The sequence below is a fragment of the Phocoena sinus genome, chromosome 2, assembly GCF_008692025.1.
Source record: "Phocoena sinus isolate mPhoSin1 chromosome 2, mPhoSin1.pri, whole genome shotgun sequence".
NCBI classification, from domain to species: Eukaryota; Metazoa; Chordata; class Mammalia; order Artiodactyla; family Phocoenidae; genus Phocoena; species Phocoena sinus.
This window is the reverse complement of record NC_045764.1, coordinates 18665667-18688769: the sequence shown is the minus strand read 5'-3', so window position 1 is coordinate 18688769 and position 23103 is coordinate 18665667. Positions and strand designations below refer to the sequence as shown.

Genomic DNA, 23103 nt, shown 5'->3' with positions numbered 1-23103 from the left:
GCAAAATTGAGCAAAAGGCACAGAGATTTCCCATATGCACCCTGCTGCCACTCAGGCATAGCTGCCCTCCTCTTATCAACACCTCCAACCAGAGTGGTCCATTCGTTATCATTGAAGAAGCTACACTGACACATCATAATTGTCCAAAGTCCATAGTTAACATGAGGGTTCATTCTTGGTGTTGTATATTCTACAGGTTTGGACAAATGTATAATGACATGTATCCACAATTATAGTGTCATACAGAATAGTTTCACTGCCCTAAAAATCCTCTGTGCTCCACCTGTTCATCCGTCCCTCCCCCGAACCCCAGTCAACAACTGGTCTTTTTATTGTCTCCATAGTTTTGCCTTTGCCAGAATGTCACATGGTTGAAATCATACAGTATCGCAACTTTTTCAGATTGGCTTCTTTTACTTAGTAATATGCGTTTAAGTTTCCTCCATGTTTTTTCACGTCTTGATAGCTCGTTTCTTTTTAGTGCTGAATAATATTCCACTTTCTGGATGTACCACAGTTTATCCATTCACCTACTGAAGGACATCTTGGTTGCTTCCAAGTTTTGGCAATTATGAATAAGGCTGCTGTAAACATCCATGTGCAGATTTTCATATGGGTAGAAATTTGAACTAATTTGGGTAAATACCTAGGGGTACAATGGCTGGATCCTATGGTCAGACTATGTTTAACTTTGTAAGAAACTACCAAACTGTCTTCCAAAGTGGCAGTACCATTTTGCAACAAATGGTACCACTGGCAACAAATGAGAGTTCCTGATGCCCCATATCCTCACCAGCATTTGGTGTTGTCAGTGTTCTGGATTTTGGCCATTCTAATAGGTGTGTAGTGGTACGGCATTGTTGTTTTCCTTAAGACTTTTAAGACTATAGGGCATATCGGAAGTGTGGAGGTGGGTAAGGAAGAGAACAGTGTTGGCTGGAGATGAACATTGGCAGTATTGACTGAGGGAAATATTAGGGTATCTGCTTGGATAAGAAAGAGTGCTTTGCCTAGGTTCTAGATTCAATTAGGAATAGAGAAATGTTCCAGAATATAATAAACTGGTCAAGACATCAGAATGCTTACAGAATGTCTGGCAAACCTTTGGTAACTATTTTCTCTTCTACTTTCTTCTAGAAAATTCCATGTCACTCATTGGCATCACTTCATTCTGTCTGCCAAGCAAAGTCATGTTCTTTTGTAATTCTTGAGAAATCATTCACTTTGGAAATTTCCTTAGGGAAATGATCTCATTTTGTGGCACTGGTTTTTGAGCAAGGTCAAGGAGCAACGATTGAGGTGTTTTCCAGCTAGTGAATTACTGATTGGAGGCTCTTCTGAGGTCTGGTCTACCAAGAGCTGTAGAAGTTCAGGTATCAGTGACCAGAAACAAAGTAAGAGATTGACTTCCCTTGACCTGTGTCAGATAACCCTAAGTAAGATTTGGGACTATTGTCAAAAGGCCAGAGCTAAATAGTCCCTGAAAAGAGAAACTGTTGCTGCCAGAATGAACGTGCCAACACATTAAAGGTCAACCATGGTTCCAATGAGAGAGATGGGGAGAGAGGGGTGTGTGTGTGTAGGTGGTGGGCAGGACAGAGGGCAAAAGAATAGAGGCCTTGAGTATAATGATATATGGACTTATTAGACCTCAAAGTACAAACCTCTGAGCCACCTAATAGATCTTTCAAGACCCTTTGAGGACGGGCATAGTCAGGACCCGTACCTGTGCAGGGGTGCAGGGCTCACCTCTAGGGGGCGATAGCCCATGATGTGCATGGTGCCCCTGGAAATATGCAAAACAGCAGCTCTGGCATGAAGTCTTATTCATCTTTAAATTCTCTGTCCCTGGCAAACCAGAGATATACAGTAAATCTTTGTTGAGTCAATCAGGAGTTTAGTTTTTTGAAACAATGTTGTCAGCTCCTTTCTCCCACAAACATTTGGTCTGTTCAACAGTTTTTGACAGAGCCACAATCCTAATGGGACGTTTTAATCTCTCTCTCTCAAAAATGGACATGGATATTTAGCATTCATTCAGTAAATATTTATTAGATGTCTATCATGTTCCAGGAACTCTTTATGCTCACGATTAGAGCAAGGAAAATAATAAGCAAAAACCCCTGCTATTGCAGTTATATTCCAATTAACATCGAGGAGTTAAATAGCAGCTTCACAATTAGATTATATATACATGTATGTATCATACATAACATACAGATATAAACCTTGAAAATTTTGTACATGTATATAAAATGGTAATTTTATATCTACATTTAATGTGTATGTGCATATATATGTGTGTGTGTATACATATATACATATGCACACACACAGAAATTTGTATCCATATACAGGTGACCATTAATATTTATGTAGTTGCTCATATACCTGGCTAGACAGTAAATGTCACTAAATTCTATTATACAGGCTCCATTTGCAACTGTGGTTCATTACAACTAGAAAGTAACAAGGGGATAGCCAAAAACAATTCATCACATGAAAATTAAGAATACTATATATTCTTCTAACCCTTTCGATATAGATCTGTATTATTTCATGTGCAAAAGAAAAATCATCGCTAAAATTATAGACAATTAAGAAATAAACGGAAATGAAAATTGATTCGTATCTATGGAAGAGGTGGAAAGCAATATGCAGAAGAAAACCTACAGACTTCAATGCATTTACTAGAAAAGGGTAAGATGGAGTGTGAAAGTAGGGAGGCCAGATAGAAGGTGATTGTTGCTGTTGGTGTGGGGGGGCCTCAGTGTTTCCAGTGGAGGCGCTGAGAAGCGTTTGGATGTGGGTTAGATTTTGTAGATGTGCTGGATGAGTTGGAAGGAGGCCCCAGTTCCTCACCGTGTGGAGTTCCCCATAGCGCTGCTTGAGCATCCTCACAACATCCTCACCCTCACAGCGGGCTCCTTCCAAGGCCACCACATGTCTCATCCCATGTGAGCATCAGCTCAAAGCCCAGCATCTCATCATTAAAATCAAGTCTGGGTGTGGATGAAACTCTTCAGGTGTAACTCTGTAAGGGAGGCCCCTTGACTACATTTCCTCTAGATCTGGATTTAGTTTTTAGCTCGTGGAAAAAAGAAAGGAAAAGAGAAAGTCATCAGTCATTGCTTTATAACATTTCAATGAAATGAACTCCAGCCAGTATGATAAATAAAGCAAGTTAAGCTCCCCCACCAACCCCCCCATTGAAAGAAAGGCTTTATTTTTTTCCTTTTATAAAAAAACTTTATTTTATTGAAGTATAGTTGATTTGCAATGTTGTGTTAATTTCTACTGTACAGCAAAGTGATTCAGTTATACATATATACATTCTTTTTCATATTCTTTTCCATTATGGTTTATCACAGGATATTGGATATAGTTCCCTGTGCTAGACAGTAGGACTTTGTTTATCCATTCTATATATAATAGTTTGCATCTGCTAATCCCAAACTGCCAATCCATCCCTCCCTCATTCCACCTCCTCCTTGGCAACAACAAGTCTGTTCTTTATGTCTGTGAGTCTGCTTCTGTTTCATAGATAAGTTCATTTGTGTCATATTTTAGATTCCACATATAAGTGATATCGTATGGTATTTGTCTTTCTCTTTCTGACCTACTTCACTTAGAGAATCTCTAGTTGCATCCATGTTCCTGCAAATGGCATTATTTCATTCTTTTTTGTGGCTGAGTAGTATTCCATTGTTTACATGTACCAAATCTTCTTTATCCATTCATCTGTCAATGGACACTTAGGTTGCTTCCATGTCTTGGCGATTGTAAAGTGCTGTTCATAGTGCTGCTATGAACACTGGGGTGCAAAATCTTTTCGAATTATGTTTTTCTCCAGATATATGCCCAGGAGTGGGATTGCAGAATTATATGGTAACTCTATTTTTATTTTTTGAGGAACCCCCATACCGTCCTCCATAGTGGTTGTGCCAATTTGCATTCCCACCAGCAGTGTAGGGGGGTTCCAAAAGGCTTTATTTCTAATTGAAGGAGTTTGAGGCATCAGCAAGAGAGTAAAACTTTGAAAAATGAGGAGCAGAAGTCTTCCAAGATAATTCAACTCCCACTCACAAGACCTATCTTGAAGTGGATGGGACTGACTTCTTTCAGGATGTGATATGGTCATGGGGGCCTGGGAAGTAGGACACGGGGGTAGGGGTGATGGGCAGGTGTTGCCAGAAGACAAAGGAAGGTGAGTGACAGATGGGCTGGTGCACAAGCAGCCCCCCCTCTATCCTCTGATGACTGAATGGGGCGTGCACCCAGCCATGGCTATCTGAGACCTCGAGGTCCTGAGCAGTTTCCTGAGGGGGTCTTCCATGGTTCCCTCTGCAGAGGAGACCAACCCTTACCCCACCTGTGGCTGTTCTGCCTCTTGTTTCTGTTCTTTGCCTAAAAACAGACTGACCACCTGCTCTTCCCCCGGCCTTTCTCCTTTCCCTCCAAGCTTCTCAGAGGCACGATCAGTTTTCTTGCAAATCTGTGTTATTTTACTCAGTATTTAATAAATTTCCACACTAAAACCTCACTGACAACCGTGCAAGAAATGGCCTTTGAAGTTGGAGCAGGAGATGCTAGTTCAGATGGTGCTACCCATTGGCTTGGGGACATTGTTTGTCTCCCCCGCCCCTCCCCGGTTTCCTCATCTGGGGATAATGGAGTTGGATGAGGTGATGTCTTTCATGCCATCGCTCGGATTCCTCCCAACACCACAAACTTGGAATAAAATCTCTCAGAGATACATGTTTTGTTAGAAAGCATCCCGTTTGTTAATATGATGTTCCTGTAACCCTTTTAAGCACATGTGGTTCATTTGAATTGATATTTTCTTTAGTCTGTACCTATGGTGCATGATTTTTGCAATTTGAAAAGTCTAAGTGTAAAACGGGGGGAACATGCAAAGCTGGTTTGGGAAAAAAGGTTTGAAAAGTAAATTTTTAAAAGGAGGGGAAAACACACTAGATTTTCATTGTTTAAGGGAGAACAATTCCAAAAATAAAAGATTCTTGTGTCATTTCTTCTCTGTTTAGCTTATACATCAACTAATCCAGGGATCCATTACACATATAGACAAACAACAACAACAACAAAACTTGTGTCTGAAAAGTCTTTTTCCTCTTTTAGGAGAAGACCCAGCACATTTCACATTCATTCAAGTACTCAGATGCTAGCCAACCACACACTATTTGTAAAATGGTTTTTATTTGAACCCCAGATCAACTTCTCTTCTTTTGCTTTTCCATTCCCTTCATTTCCTCTTTTTTGGAGGAATCCCCCGATTGGGCACAGGGAAGAGGAGATAACTGTGGTTTCAGAGTCAGGCAGAACTTGACAGGACAGGGTCCCTCCTGGGGTCACTCTGAGCTGACAGGACTGTTGTGTGGGCTCCTAACGAGGGTCCTGGGAGGGGCAGGGAGAGTGGCTCCTGCCGGTCCTTGCCTGAGGCTGATGACAGCAGAACGAGACTCTAAGCGGTGTCGGATGTGGCAGACGCAGCCTCCTTGATTCTGTTCCTTCTTGCCGAGGCTCTCCATGCTCACGTGTCACAGCTTCGCAGCAAAGGCAGCTGCGGTGGCATCTGTGTGCCTGGGGTCCTCTGTCTCAGGTGGCTGCTGCTCGCTGGCTAATAGGGGATTATCGAATCTGCCCCTGGTGGGCCCCTCTCTAAATCGAATCCAATAAAGTCCTTACAAACGAGTTTACCGGAATCCTTTCTCTGAAGATAAGATGTCAGGTTCATTTTAAACCTGCTTTTAACTGTTATTTTGAGCTCTTTATAAATATAATGGCTATCTTGCTTCATTAACTTGGTATAGTTTATTGTGGCAGTGTCAGATGTTAATACAGCCTGTATGTAGAGGGAGATATCTTACAATCAACCTTGGAGAGGTAGATTTACATAGAACAGATAAACGTTGTATTTGGCTACTTATGTAATCTTGGGAAAGCCTGTCTGAATCTTTTCTTTCACGTTTACGGTGTAGGGTTAAACAAATGTTTTCTTCTGGTTTGGACATCTGGGATCCTATTTGTATAATATTATTTTTGTTTTCTATACTGTTTGATACTGTTCAAGGGTTTTCACAACTATCATCTAAATTGACTCTTAATAAAAATGTCCTGGTTATTAAAAAATAAATGAGGTTACTGGAATAAAACCTGCTCCCATGTGCTCCAGCCACCCCTGGCTCTTTCTGCAGAAGTGCATGGTCCCAGTGGATGTTTTTTTTTTTACATCTGTATTGGAACAGAATTGCTTTACAATGGTGTGTTAGCTTCTGCTTTATAACAAAGTGAATCAGTTATACATATACATATGTTCCCATATCTCTTCCCTCTTGCATCTCCCTCCCTCCCACCCTCCCTATCCCAGCCCTCTAGGTGGTCACAAACCACTGAGCTGATATCCCTGTGCTATGCGGCTTCTTCCCACTAGCCATCTACCTTACGTTTGGTAGTGTATATATGTCCATGCCTCTCTCTCACTTTGTCACAGCTTACCCTTCCCCCTCCCCATATCCTCAAGTCCATTCTCTAGTAGGTCTGTGTCTTGATTCCTGTCTTACCCCTAGGTTCTTCATGACATTTTTTTGTAAATTCCATATATGTGTGTTAGCATACGGTATTTGTCTTTCTCTTTCTGACTTACTTCACTCTGTATGACAGACTCTAGGTCTATCCACCTCATTACAAATAGCTCAATTTCGTTTCTTTTTATGGCTGAGTAATATTCCATTATATATATGTGCCACATCTTCTTTATCCATTTATCCGATGATGGACACTTAGGTTGTCTCCATCTCTGGGCTATTGTAAATAGAGCTGCAGTGAACATTTTGCTACATGACTCTTTCTGAATTATGGTTTTCTCAGGGTATATGCCCAATAGTGGGACTGCTGGGTCATGTGGTAGTTCTATTTGTAGTTTTTTAAGGAACCTCCATACTGTTCTCCACAGTGGCTGTATCAATTTACACTCCCACCAACAGTGCAAGAGGGTTCCCTTTTCTCCACAGCCTCTCCAGCATTTATTGTTTCTAGATTTTTTGAGGATGGCCATTCTGACTGGTGTGAGATGATATCTCGTTGTAGTTTTGATTTGCATTTCTCTAATGATTAATGATGTTGAGCATTCTTTCATGTGTTTGTTGGCAGTCTGTATATCTTCTTTGGAGAAATGTCTATTTAGGTCTTCTGCCCATTTTTGGATTGGGTTGTTTGTTTTTTTGTTATTGAGCTGCATGAGCTGCTTATAAATTTTGGAGATTAATCCTTTGTCAGTTGCTTCATTTGCAAATATTTTCTCCCATTCTGAGGGTTGTCTTTTCGTCTTGTTTATGGTTTCCTTTGCCGTGCAAAAGCTCTGAAGTTTCATTAGGTCCCATTTGTTTATTTTTGTTTTTATTTCCATTTCTCTAGGAGGTGGGTCAAAAAGGATCTTGCTGTGATTTATGTCATAGTGTCCTGCCTATGTTTTCCTCTAAGAGTTTGATAGTTTCTGGCCTTACATTTAGGTCTTTAATCCATTTTGAGCTTATTTTTGTGTATGGTGTTAGGGAGTGATCTAATCTCACACTTTTACATGTACCTGTCCAGTTTTCCCAGCACCACTTATTGAAGAGGCTGTCCTTTCTCCACTATACATTCCTGCCTCCTTTATCAAAGATAAGGTGACCATATGTGCGTGGGTTTGTCTCTGGGCTTTCTGTCCTGTTCCTTTGATGTCTTTCTGTTTTTGTGCCAGTACCATACTGTCTTCATTACTGAAGCTTTGTAGTATAGTCTGATGTCAGGGAGCCTGATTCCTCCAGCTCCGTTTTTCTTTCTCAAGATTGCTTTGGCTATTCAGGGTCTTTTGTGTTTCCATACAAATTGTGAAATTTTTTGTTCTAGTTCTGTGAAAAATACCAGTGGTAGTTTGATAGGGATTGCATTGAATCTGTAGATTGCTTTGGGTAGTAGAGTCATTTTCACAATGTTGATTCTTCCAATCCAAGAACATGGTATATCTCTCCATCTATTTGTATCCTCTTTAATTTCTTTCATCAGTGTCTTATAATTTTCTGCATACAGGTCTTTTGTCTTCTTAGGTAGGTTTATTCCTAAATATTTTATTCTTTTTGTTGCAATGATAAATGGGAGTGTTTTCTTGATTTCACTTTAAGATTTTTCATCATTAGTGTATAGGAATGCCAGCGATTTCTGTGCATTAATTTTGTATCCTGCTACTTTACCAAATTCATTGATTAGTTCTAGTAGTTTTCTGGTAGCATCTTTAGAGTCCTCTATGTATACTATCATGTCATCTGCAAACAGTGACAGCTTTACTTCTTCTTTTCCGATTTGGATTCATTTCCTTTTCTTCTCTGATTGCTGTGGCTAAAACTTCCAAAACTATGTTGAATAAGAGTGGTGAGAGTGGGCAACCTTGTCTTGTTCCTGATCTTAGTGGAAATGCTTTCAGTTTTTCACCATTGAGGACGATGTTGGCTGTGGGTTTGTCATATATGGCCTTTATTATGTTGAGGAAAGTTCCCTCTATGCCTACTTTCTGCAGGGTTTTTATCATGGATGATCATATGGATTTTCTTCAATTTGTTAATGTGGTATATCACATTGATTGTTTTGCGTATATTGAAGAATCCTTGCATTCCTGGAATAAACCCCACTTGATCATGGTGTATGATCCTTTTAATGTGCTGTTGGATTCTGTTTGCTAGTATTTTGTTGAGGATTTTTGCATCTATGTTCATCAGTGATATTGGCCTGTAGTTTTCTTTCTTTGTGACATCCTTGCCTGGTTTTGGTATCAAGGTGATGGTGGGCTCGTAGAATGAGTTTGGGAGTGTTCCTCCCTCTGCTGTATTTTGGAAGAGTTTGAGGATAGGTGTTAGCTCTTCTCTAAATGTTTGATAGAAGTCGCCTGTGAAGCCATCTGGTCCTGGGCTTTTGTATGTTGGAAGATTTTAAATCACAGTTTCAATTTCAGTTGTGATTGGTCTGTTCATATTTTCTATTTCTTCCTGATTCAGTCTTGGCAGGTTGTGCATTTCTAAGAATTTGTCCATTTCTTCCAGGTTGTCCATTTTATTGGCATAGAGTTGCTTGTAGTAATCTCTCATGATCTTTTGTATTTCTGCAGTGTCAGTTGTTACTTCCCCTTTTTCATTTCTAATTCTATTGATTTGAGTCTTCTCCCTTTTTTTCTTGATGAGTCTGGCTAATGGTTTATCAATTTTGTTTATCTTCTCAAAGAACCAGCTTTTAGTTTTATTGATCTTTGCTATCGTTACCTTCATTTCTTTTTCATTTATTTCTGATCTGTTCTTTATGATTTCTTTCCTTCTGCTAACTTTGGGGTTTTTTGTTCTTCTTTCTCTAATTGCTTTAGGTGCAAGGTTGGGTTGTTTATTCGAGATGTTTCCTGTTTCTTAAGGTAGGATTGTATTGCTATAAACTTCCCTCTTAGAACTGCTTTTGCTGCATCCCATAGATTTTGGGTTGTCGTGTCTCCATTGTCATTTGTTTCTAGGAATTTTTTGATTTCCTCTTTGATTTCTTCAGTGATCACTTCCTTATTAAGTATTGTATTGTTTAGCCTCCATGTGTTTGTATTTTTTACAGATCTTTTCCTGTAATTGATATCTAGTCTCATAGCGTGGTCGGAAAAGATACTTGGAACAATTTCAATTTTCTTTAATTTACCAAGGCTTGACTTGTTACCCAAGATATGATCTATCCTGGAGAATGTTCCATGAACACTTGAGAAAAATGTGTATTCTGTTGTTTTTGGATGGAATGTCCTATAAATATCAATTAAGTCCATCTTGTTTAATGTATCATTTAAAGCTTGTGTTTCTTTATTTTCTTTTTGGATGATCTGTTCATTGGTGAATGTGGGGTGTTAAAGTCCCCTACTATGAATGTGTTACTGTCGATTTCCCTTTTTATGGCTGTTAGTATTTGCCTTATGTATTGAGGTGCTCCTATGTTGGGTGCATAAATATTTACAATTGTTATATCTTCTTCTTGGATCGATCCCTTGATCATTATGTAGTGTCCTTCTTTGTCTCTTCTAATAGTCTTTATTTTAAAGTCTATTTTGTCTGATATGAGAATTGCTACTCCAGCTTTCTTTTGGTTTCCATTTGCATGAAATATCTTTTTCCATCCCTTTACTTTCAGTCTGTATGTGTCTCTAGGTCTGAAGTGGGTCTCTTGTAGACAGCAAATATATGGGTCTTGTTTTTGTATCCATTCAGCCAATCCGTGTCTTTCGGTGGGAGCATTTAATCCATTTACATTTAAGGTAATTATCGATATGTATGTTGCTATTCCCATTTTCTTAGTTGTTTTGGGTTCGTTATTGTAGGTCTTTTCCTTCTCTTGTGTTTCTTGCCTAGAGAAGTTCCTTTAGCAGTTGTTGTAGAGCTGGTTTGGTGGTGCTGAACTCTCTCAGCTTTTGCTTGTCCATAAAGGTTTTAATTTCTCCGTCAAATCTGAATGAGATCCTTGCTGGGTAGAGTAATCTTGGTTGCAGGTTCTTCTCCTTCATCACTTTAAATATGTCCTGCCAGTCCCTTCCGCCTTGCAGAGTTTCTGCTGAACGATCAGCTCTTAACTTTATGGGGATTCCTTTGTGTGTTATTTGTTGATTTTCCCTTGCTGCTTTTAATATGTTTTCTTTGTATTTAATTTTTGACAGTTTGATTAATATGTGTCTTGGCATATTTCTCCTTGGATTTATCCTGTATGGGACTCTCTGTGCTTCCTGGACTTGATTAACTGTTTCCTTTCCCATATTAGGGAAGTTTTCAACTATAATCTCTTCAAATATTTTCTCAGTCCCTTTCTTTCTCTCTTCTTCTTCTGGAACCCCTATAATTCGAATGTTGGTGCGTTTAATGTTGTCCCAGAGGTCTCTGAGACTGTCCTCAGTTCTTTTCATTCTTTTTTCTTTATTCTGCTCTGCAGTAGTTATTTCCACTATTTTATCTTCCAGGTCACTTATCCGTTCTTCTGCCTCAGTTATTCTGCTATTGATCCCATCTAGAGTATTTTTAATTTCATTTATTGTGTTGTTCATCGTTGTTTGTTTCATCTTTTGTTCTTCTAGGTCCTTGTTAAATGTTTCTTGCATTTTGTCCACTCTATTTCCAAGATTTTGGATCATCTTTACTATCATTATTCTGAATTCTTTTTCAGGTAGACTGCCTATTTCCTCTTCATTTGTTAGGATTGGTGGGTTTTTATCTTGCTCCTTCATCTGCTGTGTGTTTTTCTGTCTTCTCATTTTGCTTATCTTACTGTGTTTGGGGTCTCCTTTTTGCAGGCTGCAGGTTCGTAGTTCCCATTGTTTTTGGTGTCTGTCCCCCAGTGGCTAAGGTTGGTTCAGTGGGTTGTGTAGGCTTCCTGGTGGAGGGGACTAGTGCCTGTGTTCTGGTGGATGAGGCTGGATCTTGTCTTTCTGGTGGGCAGGTCCACGTTTGGTGGTGTGTTTTGGGGTGTCTGTGGACTTTTGATTTTAGGCAGCCTCTCTGCTAATGGTTGGGGTTGTGTTCCTGTCTTGCTAGTTGTTTGGCATAGGGTGTCCAGCACTGTAGCTTGCTGGTCGTTGAGTGAAGCTGGGTGCTGGTGTTGAGATGGAGATCTCTGGGAGATTTTCGCCATTTGGTATTATGTGGAGCTGGGAGGTCTCTTGTGGACCAGTGTCCTGAAGTTGGCTCTCCCACCTCAGAGGCACAGCACTGACTCCTGGCTGCAGCACCAAGAGCCTTTCATCCACACAGAAAAAGAGGAAAAGGGGGAAAAAATCATAAATCTTGCTCTCAAAGTCCACCTCCTCAATTTAGGATGATTCGTTGTCTATTCGTGTATTCCACAGCTGCAGGGTACATCAAGTTGATTGTGGAGCTTTAATCCACTGCCTCTGAGGCTGCTGGGAGAGATTTCCCTTTTACTTCTTTGTTCTCACAGCTCCCAGGGCTCAGCTTTGGATTTGGCCCTGCCTCTGCGTGTAGGTCGCCGGAGGGCGTCTGTTCTTCGCTCAGACAGGACGGGGTTAAAGGAGCCGCTGATTCGGGGGCTCTGACTCACTCAGGCCGGGGGGAGGGAGGGGCACCCCAATGGATGGTTTGTTTAAACAAAGAAACCCCAAATCAGACCCCCTTTGGTTTATATGAAGAGCTACCCAGGGCAGCAAACAATCACATTTACAACGAATGTGTGGATCTGGTTGACTTGCCCGCAGCAATTCCATCAGGAGGTGATTCTAATACCACAGGCAGGAAGGGCAATCACAGCACAGAGTTGGCCTATTGCCATGGGCCTTACAGATATTTTCTCATTGAATCCTTTCATTCCCCTGCAATAAGCATCACTAACCCAATTTTACAGATGAGGAAAAGGCATTCAGAATTTATCAAGAGAAGGAACAATGTATTATTGAGGAATAGGCAATTTTGTCATTAGCCAGGAAGAATGGAAGGGGCCTGTGGCATTTTGGAATATCTTCCTCAGTCAGGGTGAGGATAAGACAAAAGAATTAAGCCAGGCCTGGCCCATTCCTCCATCCCTGGATTCCCTCAGTGATCACTGCTCTAATTATCAGATTAATGGTGTCAGTGAATTGGAGACCTTCACGCAGTGGATTTACTCCCAGACTGAATCATCTGTTATAATAATAAATTATTATAGCTTATTGTGACAGGAGCAGAGAGAATCAATCAATACCAGAACTTAATTTCCCACCCATGCCTAACTAGAGATGTTCATTCTGGGTAGATATTTTACCGGAAACTCCATCCACCCTTTCAAAAAAGTGAAGTGAAGGGATGTTTTGTTTCTGCAGCTTTTAACAAGCACATACACAGCAAGAAGGAAACGCTTTCTTTACTTCTTGGCTGCTCTTTCCTGAACGCACACCAGCCTGAGCCCAGCCAGCTGTGGAGACACACAGCAAGGGGTGGTCTCTCCCTCTAGAATATGTCTCAACAGTATGGAGGGAACAGAGACCTTATGCAACAATGTAAATAAAAATGAACACTAAAGAAAATCCCTCTTCTTTACGCTCTTGATCTCCACTGTCCTAAAGCAGACATATAAGGAGATCAAGAGAAGGCATTAGCCTTAGCAGCAAGATTTCCTTTGAACCGACTAAAATCTGAATTGAAAGAAACTCTTGGAATCGCTCCTTTTTTGAGTTTGTGTAATTGAGTTTGCTTGGAATTCACAAAGTTACCGCGTTTAAATAACTTAAAATTCCTCTAGAAAAAAAAAGGTGTTTGGGACTTCCCTGGTGGTCCAGTGGTTAAGACTCCAAGCTTCCACTGCAGGAGGCCCGGGTTCGATCTCTGGTTGGGGAACTAAGATCCTGCATGCTGTGCAGTGCAGCCACAAATAGAATACAATAGAAGAGATAGAATAAAATAACATAGAAAATTCCTCTTGAACATCATTTCCCTGGCAACTGTAATAAGCTTTTAATTACTTTTCCGTAGCCAGAAGCCTCAGTTCTGACACTGTAACCGAGAACACTTTTTCCAGAAGTGGGACAGGATTCCAAGTAGAGAATCCCACTCGCGAGTGTAGTTTGTGTTTTTTCTGTGCACGTGCTATGAGGCCAGGACTGTTGGCAGCAGCTCCCAGGCAGAGGTGACCTTCAATGCAGATATTTTAGTGCTTGTTTACTAGTTGCGTTTTGAGGCACTGGAAACTCTTTAATGGCCTGGGGAGACCAAGTCACTCTTCCTTTTTGTGGTGTGTGGCCAAGGGTTCATTCTCCATGTATAAGTGGCAGCTAGGAGGGCTTGGGGATGTGAACATGGTAGCCATTCCAGTGAAGCCAAAGCTGATGCCCATGTCATTGGCTCTAACTCTGCTGGGTTTCTGTCTGAGGCAAGGATGGTCCCTGGGGAAACGGGTTCAAATAGCTACTGGATGATTCATCCCCACTGAGGTTAACTTACTTCCTCTTGTGCTTCCTTCCTCCTCAGCTACCCTGCCCAGCCCTTCTGGGTCTCTTGACTCTGCACAAGCGAAGGCTGCCTCAGTCCCCAGCCTGCGGTCCTCGGGGATGACTCAGAGAATGGCTTTCTACAGGAAGATGCTGCTGCCACGTCCTCTCTGCATTCAGGATGATCTTCTCTAGGTGAGCGAAGTAGGATGAAGGGCTTGCCTAGGAAGCCTGGTCCTTACAGGCAGCAGGCCAGAATCAAAATATATCGAACACATACTGAACATTCACTGTGTTCCAGGCACGGGTTCTCTTCTCATCTGAATCTTCATTATCGTCCTAGGAGGTAAGTGCTATTTTGGTCCTCACTTTACAGATGAGAATGGAGGTTCAGAAAGGTTAAGTGATTTGCTTGGGGTCACAGAGCTAATCCATAGCAGAACTCATCTGAGGCCAGGCAGTTATCTCCAGCAGCTGCCTTGTTGGAGGAATGAAAATGTGAGCACACAGATCCGATCTCTCCTGGCAGAAGCCCAAGTTTCCAGGTCCAACAAACCCAGCCCTGCTTACTCAGTATCCCTTGGATGTACTGCACATATTTTTATCCTTTCACACTGGTCCTCAGCCTCACCATGCCACACTTGTTATCTTTGCTTAGAATCCCTTTTTTCTTCCAGTTTGTATCCTACAAAGATTCCAGGGCTCCGCCACAGTCCCACATCTGCTAGGAAGCCTTTCCTGACTTCTGCAGTCCATTAGCATATTTTCACTAAGCTATAAGTATATGATCCTTATCCATAGATTCTGTCTTTATTCTAATTTCCTATTGGCCCCTCATTTATGAGAAAATAACACTTCATCTTTGTACTTCAACTGTAAGCTCCAGAAGGGCAGGGACAGTGTCTTTCCCTTCTTTTATCAGCACAGCACTGTGTGCACATGGAGGGCTCCCTGAGTCATTACTGACTGTAAAGAGTGGCATAAAAGGAACAGCTCCAAGGACGAGGCATACATTTTAAATTATGTCCAACTGTATGCAGGATCTGTCCACGTATTTCACCACTGGAGTTTGTAAATATAACATTGATCTTTTAGGTCCACTGCTGCAAATATGTAATCAGGAATGTAGATGTCAGGGAAGCTTTAGACTTATTAGCTTCATAGTCAGCAACTCAGTTCAACATGGGACCCATAACTTCCGTCAGTTGTGTTCATCTTAAATGAAGGATTCAAATGGAACGGAGTTATGAACGTGTGACTTTTGAATATCAACACTTACGTAATTATTGGTTTGCAATGAGGTTTTAATCCTCAAGGTACTCAAGGTGAAAAATCAACATGGTTCCCATCAGGACCAATTATTTGTTAGCTACCACAGCCAAAGCCAGACTTGACCTTCATGTTCATTTCACCTTCACTTCACATCCTGAACCAAATTTCCTCATCTGAAAATGAATGTGGATGATGATTCCAACACTGAGATTTTCTGATTCTAGATGAGCAAGTTCTTACATCCCTTTCTGCTCCTTCCTTATTCCACAAGGAGATAATGTAAAGAGGAATGTTTCTGTTGGGTTGATCCTCTTTCACCCAAAGGATTAACGATGTATGCAAGGTGTCAGGCTCATGCCGGGGAATAAATATAAAAAAGAATTTAAATATTTCAAGACTGGGATTAAGTTCTGAAAATGGATCTACTAGAATATTTTAGCCTAAGGACATGAAATGTATCACTTTGTGCTGTGAGGCGTGGTAAGCCAGTGTGTTCCTGGGAAGAGAAATCACAAATTAGAAAAGGAATTCCAAATCCATGTGTCTGCAGGAATTTAAGGAAAAAAATCACATACTATTCGTTTTATTTGTGCAATAAATTATGCTTGCTCTTTAGCACTTATAAAATAAGGCTAATGCTTTACTCAGTGAATTAAACTCTGATTTTTGTTTTCATGGGCTATCCAAGTAAGATACATAGGAATGGGATTATTTATTAAGGACGATCAACTCAAATTTTTCAAATAAATGCAAATCAGAGGTCAAAAGACCAATGGTAACAGCCATCATCCCAAACAGATTTCGGCATAAAGTAAGAATGAACCGCCCCCCGCCCCGCAGTTCCTGAAGCCAGCTGGATTGGCAGAAATCATAGCTGTCTAAATACATATGACTCTTGGTTGCTTCCAGAAAATGCTGACAAACTAAAATTAGCAGCAACATGGAACATCTACTTCACTGCATGATCACTACTTGTAAGTTAAGAAGGAAAATAAGATTCTGACTATTCTGATGAGTATATAGCATTTTAATTTTGTGTAAAAAATTTGGGGGGGGTCACATTCTTGGCTTTGCTGAATAAACAAAGTCGGGAAAAGAGGGGCTGCATGTTGAAGAATTCACTAAGGCTTAATGAACAAGAGCTCTTTGGGGATGCCTTAAGAGTTTTAGTGTACCATTTTCTCCCTTGTACCATTAACTTTTTCAATCCTTCAGAAATCAATAATCAGGGAACTCTTCCGTAATTTAAATCCACATGTTTCTTCCAAAGAGGGCTCAGATTAGAGCACCATGAAATAATCTTACAAAGATATCACAGAAATGTATTTTTCACTATGTGTTAACAAAACCTTTTTGTTTTTAAATCTTGGAAGCCTGAGAGAAATTCTGAAAAAAGAAAAAGCAGAATAGCCATAAATATTTGAAGACATTAAAATCTCACCAATTAAATTCCCCATTACATTTAATAACATAAGCTTTAAAAGTCACTTTATCTATAGGCCAATCTACTGTACCAATGTACTTTTTTAATACTTTCTGTAAGCTTTTATTATTGTTTATTACCATATTTTATTGAGGTATAGTTGAATTATAATATTATATAAGTTTCAGTGATTCACAATTTTTAAAGGTTATATGCCATTTATAGTTATTATAAAACATCGGCTCTATTCCCTGTGCTATACAATATATCCTTGTAGCTTATTCATTTTATACATAGTAGTTTGTACTTCTTACTCCCCCTACCCCTATCTTGTCTTTCCTTACTAATGTACTTTTAAATCCACTGTTGACCTTCTGAAAAGCCATCAGTCAGTATAGGACTATAAAAGCTGATAGAAGAGATGCAGATAACCATCAAATATAATAAAAATGAAAATACAAGATGATGATGAAGAAGAAAAAGAACCAGAAACACAAGAGGGTGATCAGTTACCGCCTGGGACTCTCGTCAGATGAACATCTGCATGAAGTCTCCTTGCCTCCTGCCTTGGTCGAACCCGTTTGTACGTGGTCCCGTCGCCCTGGTGGTCCCATCCCCATGGTGCCCCAGGCCTTCTGTGTCCACTTTGCCTCGGTGACAGTGGGCCACCTGCACACTCACGGTCCTGACTGGAAGCAGAAAATGCACCAACCAGATTCGTCTTTCCCTCCCCGGTGAGACCTTGGAACGCTTCACGGTAGGCTTTCCCAAATTCTGTGTTTGTTTTCGTAATATTGCAGGGGTGAGTACATCTCTTGTGAGTCCCAACAGTGCTCCTGGAAATCTCAGAATAACTAAGTGATTCGTAGGATAACTGAGTATTAGGAGCGGAAGGATCTTAGGGTGACCCAGGGGGTGACACATTTCTTTGCTTTAAAGAAAGATGAAGCTCTGGGAATCCAGCCAAGCTCTGAGACTTGCCAGACCGTGTGCCCTGGCGAGGCCTCATACTCGTGCGTCCTGACCCTGCACAGTCACTGCTTTACCTTATGCTGCCCCCAAATGCGGCTCTTCTCTTTGGAGTGGACCCCCAACTCCTTTGGTCCCCCCAAATGCAAGTCCTTTGCAGAAGATCCAGGAGCTGGTGAGCAGAGGCAGATCTGGGAAGCCTGCAAGTGGCCAAGTTCCACGGAAGTGCCACAGGGTGGGAGTGAAGGCCTTCTCCTCCAGGGTGGCCCCCAGAGCTTTGGGTCTGCAGGTCTAAGAAGGATAAGCATCACCTGGGGGCTAACACAAAGATGTCTTCTCAAGACATTTGTCAGGGGAGGATTCCAACGCCCAACTTCACTGTTGCAAGATTTTCATTGTCCATCAACATGGACAAGAACCACAAGGTACAGTAAAACCCAACTGGACAAGCTACAGATTGAGGTGCATTAGGGCAGACCCAGGAGGGACAGACAGTGGCTGAATTCTGGATACCCACATCCTCCTCCTAAGAACAGCTGTATCTGCCGATGGCCACCCTTCTTTGGGAGGGCGCCCTGGAAGAGACAACCGATTTCCCCGGGGAAACTCACAGATAAGCTCGGACTTGTCTTTCAGTGGGTCCAGCCTTCCTACATCCACGCAGAGCAGCATCCACCAATCGTGATGCAAGAATGGCTGAGCAGGGTGTGTTTAGAAACAGTAAGACAGGTGGTGAAAACGTGAGCAAGTGTATCTCTGCCAGTCAAATTCACTGAGTGATCCAGAGAGGTGAAGTAACTTGTCCAAGGTGGCAAAGCAAGTTAACTTTGGTCTGAGACTGAAACCCAAGGTTCCATTACAATACAAATCAATACCAATATTTGTTACTATAAATGTTATGCCTAAGTTCTAGTTACATTTAATATTTTTGTTCAAAATGGCAGTTACTTTGGAATGCCGTACTTTTATCCTGCATTCTATTGAAACAAAGTTCTTTAAGGAATAACGCTCCCTACCCAGACCGAGTCCCTAAAGGACACAGGTTCCTCCAGGGTGCTTCCTACAAGACCTACGATGGACAACGTGGGTACCAGGACCTCCCGGGCATTGACCTACAGCCCACACTCACAGCGATGCAGACACACAGAGGCCTCCTGTGACCCTTTGAAGTCAGAGATGAACGCTTCTAATGGAAAGTGACACTGTTGACCTTGAGCAGCTCCAGACATGCAAACTTAGTAAGAAAACCTACCAGGAAGAAGTGGAAGGAAGCCCCTGCCCTGGGCCGGTCCGAGTCCAGCAGTCCTGGTGACTGCGAGCCCCTGCACGCCTCCCTTCCCCTGACGGGGTCTGCTGGCACCTGCGGGATGATCTGTTTTCGGTGCAGAAGTGCTGGGAAGGCTCGGTGTTCGGGGGCTGCCTGTCATGACCTGAATGCACGTGTGTGCAGGGGCCTTCCTTGCAACCCACAGAGCTTAAAATACGAATCCCAAATTAGTCCTTCAGTGTCCTTTTCCCATTTCACTCGAGGGTGTGTTCCCTACTTCCTTCTCTTTTTCAACAAGGTTAGGGGCTCCCTGGTTGGCCTTTCAGGAGACAGTCCATGTCTCCATGATCCATCCAACGGGAGTCTTGAGACGCTGACTCCACTGAAGCCAAGGGGGCTGAAGGGATCACAGATGAAACAGGGCATTGCTACACAAGTGGCGAGCTCTGCTAGGCCTCCAGGAGGCCCCAGTCCTTCTGAGGATCACTCAGCACCTACAGAACACGTAACAACACTTCTCCACTGCTCTTGAAAAGGACTGGTTCACTCAGCATCCACAAAACCTGTTCAATTTTATCTCAGTGTCATATTCAAAAAATGCAGCAGGAAGGTAGGCACTATTTGTTCTCTGTATCCATTTATCTAACAATAAGTACCTACAATGAACTAGGAATTATATTTTATTATTTAAAAAATTCAAAGCTGTAAAATACAGCCCCAGATGAGAGGTTACCAAAAGCAGCCTGAAAGGATCAGAATCGCTCACTCCCAAAATTCTGCTCTGCAGCTCAGCTGAGGATCAAAACCCCCAGACCCAAGGGAAAGCCCAAGATGGAGATGGTCTTGCCAAAGGCCAAGAGGAGAGGCTCGGGAAGCCAGCCAGCCCGGGAGAGGAGCCAGACGATGGCCTCAGGCAGCGCATAAGGCACAGGGCACGTCGGGAATCTTGGTAGGACCTCCCACCTTGCCCTCCAATTTGGTTTTAAATCCCTGACTTCTTTCTCTTCTCCCAGTTTAAAAAAAAAAAAAAAAAAAAGCCAAAAAGGAAAAATTCATTGGGATACTTTCATTTGTTAAGTCAAATCTAAACTTAAAGTCAGTAAATTGTGTGGTTTTCTTCATCCTTCATGAATGATGAAAACTGTCCATTCAAAAACTACACTAAGACAATGTGTTCCTAAATAGCAATACAGCTTTAATTGTAGGGCATGAATCACCTTGCAAACAAATTACATCACGATGATTTATCAATAGGTACTGTACTGGTTGTTGTCGGGTGTTTTTTTTGGCAAACTTAGAACAAACCAGAGAACAAAATGTAAGTCTCCATCATCATGTAGAAAAATAAAACAAACCTAAAGTATCTACCTTCGTGTCAAGTGATTCACACTGCAAAAGTAAAACTGAAATCTACACTTACAGCAGAGTTTTAAAAATCCTTAGTGTAAGAAACATAACCAATTAATACAGATCAATGCTCATTTATATGGAAAATTTTCCTATACAGAGGTAGAGTCCAGTGCACAGGGCTAAAACAATATTCAATAGTCTAAACAAGACTGAGTCAGGTTTTACGGAACCCACTTTATCAGACTGTATGTACATACATACAATAAATAGACTATACAATTTTTTAAGTAGTTTAATAAACTCCATAAAATAATAGCAGATGCATTGAAATATTTACATAATTCAATTTTCAAATCTCTCTCATTCAAATAAAAGGGATAAAAATAAGATGTCTGCTTTAAAGGCAGCAGAACCTCTTTCCTGAAATGGATGTTGGGTAAAATACGATACTTTACATGGGAGGAACTAATTTGAGAGGTATTCGTATTCAGTTAAGAAAATATGTCCCTTTTTAAGCTATATAGATTAGGGAATATAAAATGATATTTTCCATATGTTTAGGTCTCTATTTCAAATTCTAAATCCAACTCTTACTTGACGAGAGAAGCTGATTCTGGAACCCATACAGAGTGTATCAACACAATTATAATGGAAAGATAATTAACTTTTCATATTCTGCTTGTTTGCTTTTGAAAGTTTAAGCCAGAAAGAATTTGACAGTATTTCTGGCCCAAAGAGTTCCATTTACACATGATACAAATTTCACAGAACCTGACTAGTACTTGGCTTGGTGTTCTTGGGATGCTGGGTGTTTCCGAGTCCCCCCCATTAAGCAAAGCATGTCTCATCTGGAGCAGGCATGTCTGGGGAGCAGGTGGATGAGTTTAGGGCACAGACTCATAACCTAAGATTCCAGAGTTTTCCAAGCTCACACAGGAGGAAGGTGAAACACAGATTTCTGGCTGCCATTTGCCTCAAAGACCTGATGAAGGAAAAACTTAGAAACCTCTGTCATTTGTGACCCAAGAAAATGCACAAACCCCAAAGCATTGTATGCTTCACTGACCCAGATTCTTAAGACTGATGTGGTATTCTATCGTTAACCCTTTAATTTTACTTGATGTAACAGATTTTTATCCAGCCCATAAGGAAATGAGGGACAGTCAGAAACGAAAATAGACGGTCATAATTAATGACGCATAAACCTTCACAGTTTAATTTTGTATAACTTCACTAAGCACCCACAATGAAAATGCAAGTTGAGTTTTTTATTCAATCATTCTGTGAAAAATACCTCAGTAAATAGGAACATTTTGCCCTTCAATGATCTTCCACGGGAATACCCACCCCCACCCCCGTTTTTTTAAATTTTAGATTTTTAAAAAATTTTATACAAATAGACTAACTTTGATTTAAAGTAAACATATAAAAATTGAGAGGAATATTGCTTGCACAATGGACGTGGAAGTAGAGGAGGGGGTGGGCAGGGGGAGGAAGGGCTCCCACGCGGGCCGCGGGGGAGCAGCCTCCACCAGGACGTCAGGGCAGAGAGAAACCACCGCAGGACCAGAAGGCACAAGCACCCATGTGATCTAGAATGTTCCCGGGGGGAGGAGTCAGGGGGAAGGGCTACGTTTGGTTCAGCACTACAGTCAAGTTGATTCTGCCACTGTGGAGAAAACCGGCTAAAATAAAGGTGCACAGAAACGTGACAAGCGCTCCCCCTGGAGAGGAAGAAAGCTCAGAAGACAGCTCGCAGGAGTTGTGCAGAGAGAAACAGCCAGTACTATTTATTTGAATGTCTGTGCCATGGTGGGTACAAACTATATTCTCTGCTCTGTGGGACCAAAACCAAAACAGAATAAAACAAACAAAAATCCCCTCCCCCCAAACCCCCGAGAAGCAGCAAGAAGGAATGCAAGAAGTCTTACGGGACATACTGATCCAGGTGGGGCGGTGAACGCGGCGTGCGACTTGAATGCACATCCAACTTCGTCACCTACGCCGGGCTTTCCTGTCGGTTCCGGCTACTGACCGACGGTGGGGGTCTTAGGAAATGGCCAAGCCGCTTTCCGTGCCTCTAGCCGACTTCCTTTCCCTTCCCTTCGTCCTCCAGGGTTAGAGTCTTTCCTCCACGAAGGAAGCGCTGTTACGGGGCTGGGGAAGGCTGGACTGGATCCCACGGTACCGACTTCGCGTCCTCGGAGCCCTGCTGCGCGTGCGCGTGGCGCGGAGGCGCTCATCAAGGCAGCCTGGCGGAGCTATGAATTTTAAAAAAAGGAAAGGAGAAACAAAACCAAACCACCCCAAGACTGTCTTTTCTCGAACTAAAGGAGAAACTGAGGGATGGCACGGCCTCCAGCGGGGACGCCCACGGTTAGGAGATGATGGCCGGGGACCACCTGGGCAGAGTCAGATTGTCAGCACTCGCTGACCGCTTCCTCGTGGGTCTTCGCAGGTCCTTGTACTTATCCTCGCAGAGGCGGGAGATGGCCTGGGGGCAGAGGGGAGGTAATCAGGTCAGCCGGGAGCCAGCGCCCTCGCCCTGGCCGGCCCTCGGCACCAAGGACACTCGGGATGAAGGTGCAGAGGGCCTCTGCACCTCCTCTGAAGGAGGGCTCTAACCCGTGAGCCTCCTTGTCCCCACACTTTCAGCCGTCAAAGTCGGATGGGAAGAGCTGGGTGCACGTGCAAAGCTGAGCTACACACAAGTGTAAGACACAAGAGTCACACAGCTTATCAGTGATGGCCCTGAACCCAGGCCAAGACCACAGGGGCTGGCCCCGGCTCTAACTGGGCTGTGGAGAAAATACTTTGAAAAAATGAAAAATAAAAAGGCAGAATCAAACTTTT

The 23103-nt window shown here is 42.0% G+C and overlaps 1 protein-coding gene and 1 long non-coding RNA gene across 7 annotated transcripts in view; one reads left to right on the top strand and one right to left on the bottom strand.

The window, feature by feature from the left end:
• LOC116749603 overlaps positions 1-21643 on the top strand; it is a 42852-nt gene extending 21209 nt beyond the window's left edge. For 2 of the 6 annotated variants that reach the window (XR_004348652.1, XR_004348653.1), the window contains exon 3: positions 14010-21643. This is a non-coding gene — a long non-coding RNA (uncharacterized LOC116749603). The remainder of the gene's footprint in view (positions 1-14009) is intronic. The other 4 variants (XR_004348656.1, XR_004348654.1, XR_004348655.1 and 1 more) reach the window with 4 other exon arrangements.
• The window catches only part of CCNY (cyclin Y), a 128785-nt gene continuing 125756 nt past the window's right edge, over positions 20075-23103 (bottom strand). Inside the window, exon 10 of the mRNA XM_032624131.1 lies at positions 20075-22744. Coding sequence (XP_032480022.1) covers positions 22628-22744 — 117 coding nt within the window. The 3' untranslated portion in view covers positions 20075-22627. The remainder of the gene's footprint in view (positions 22745-23103) is intronic.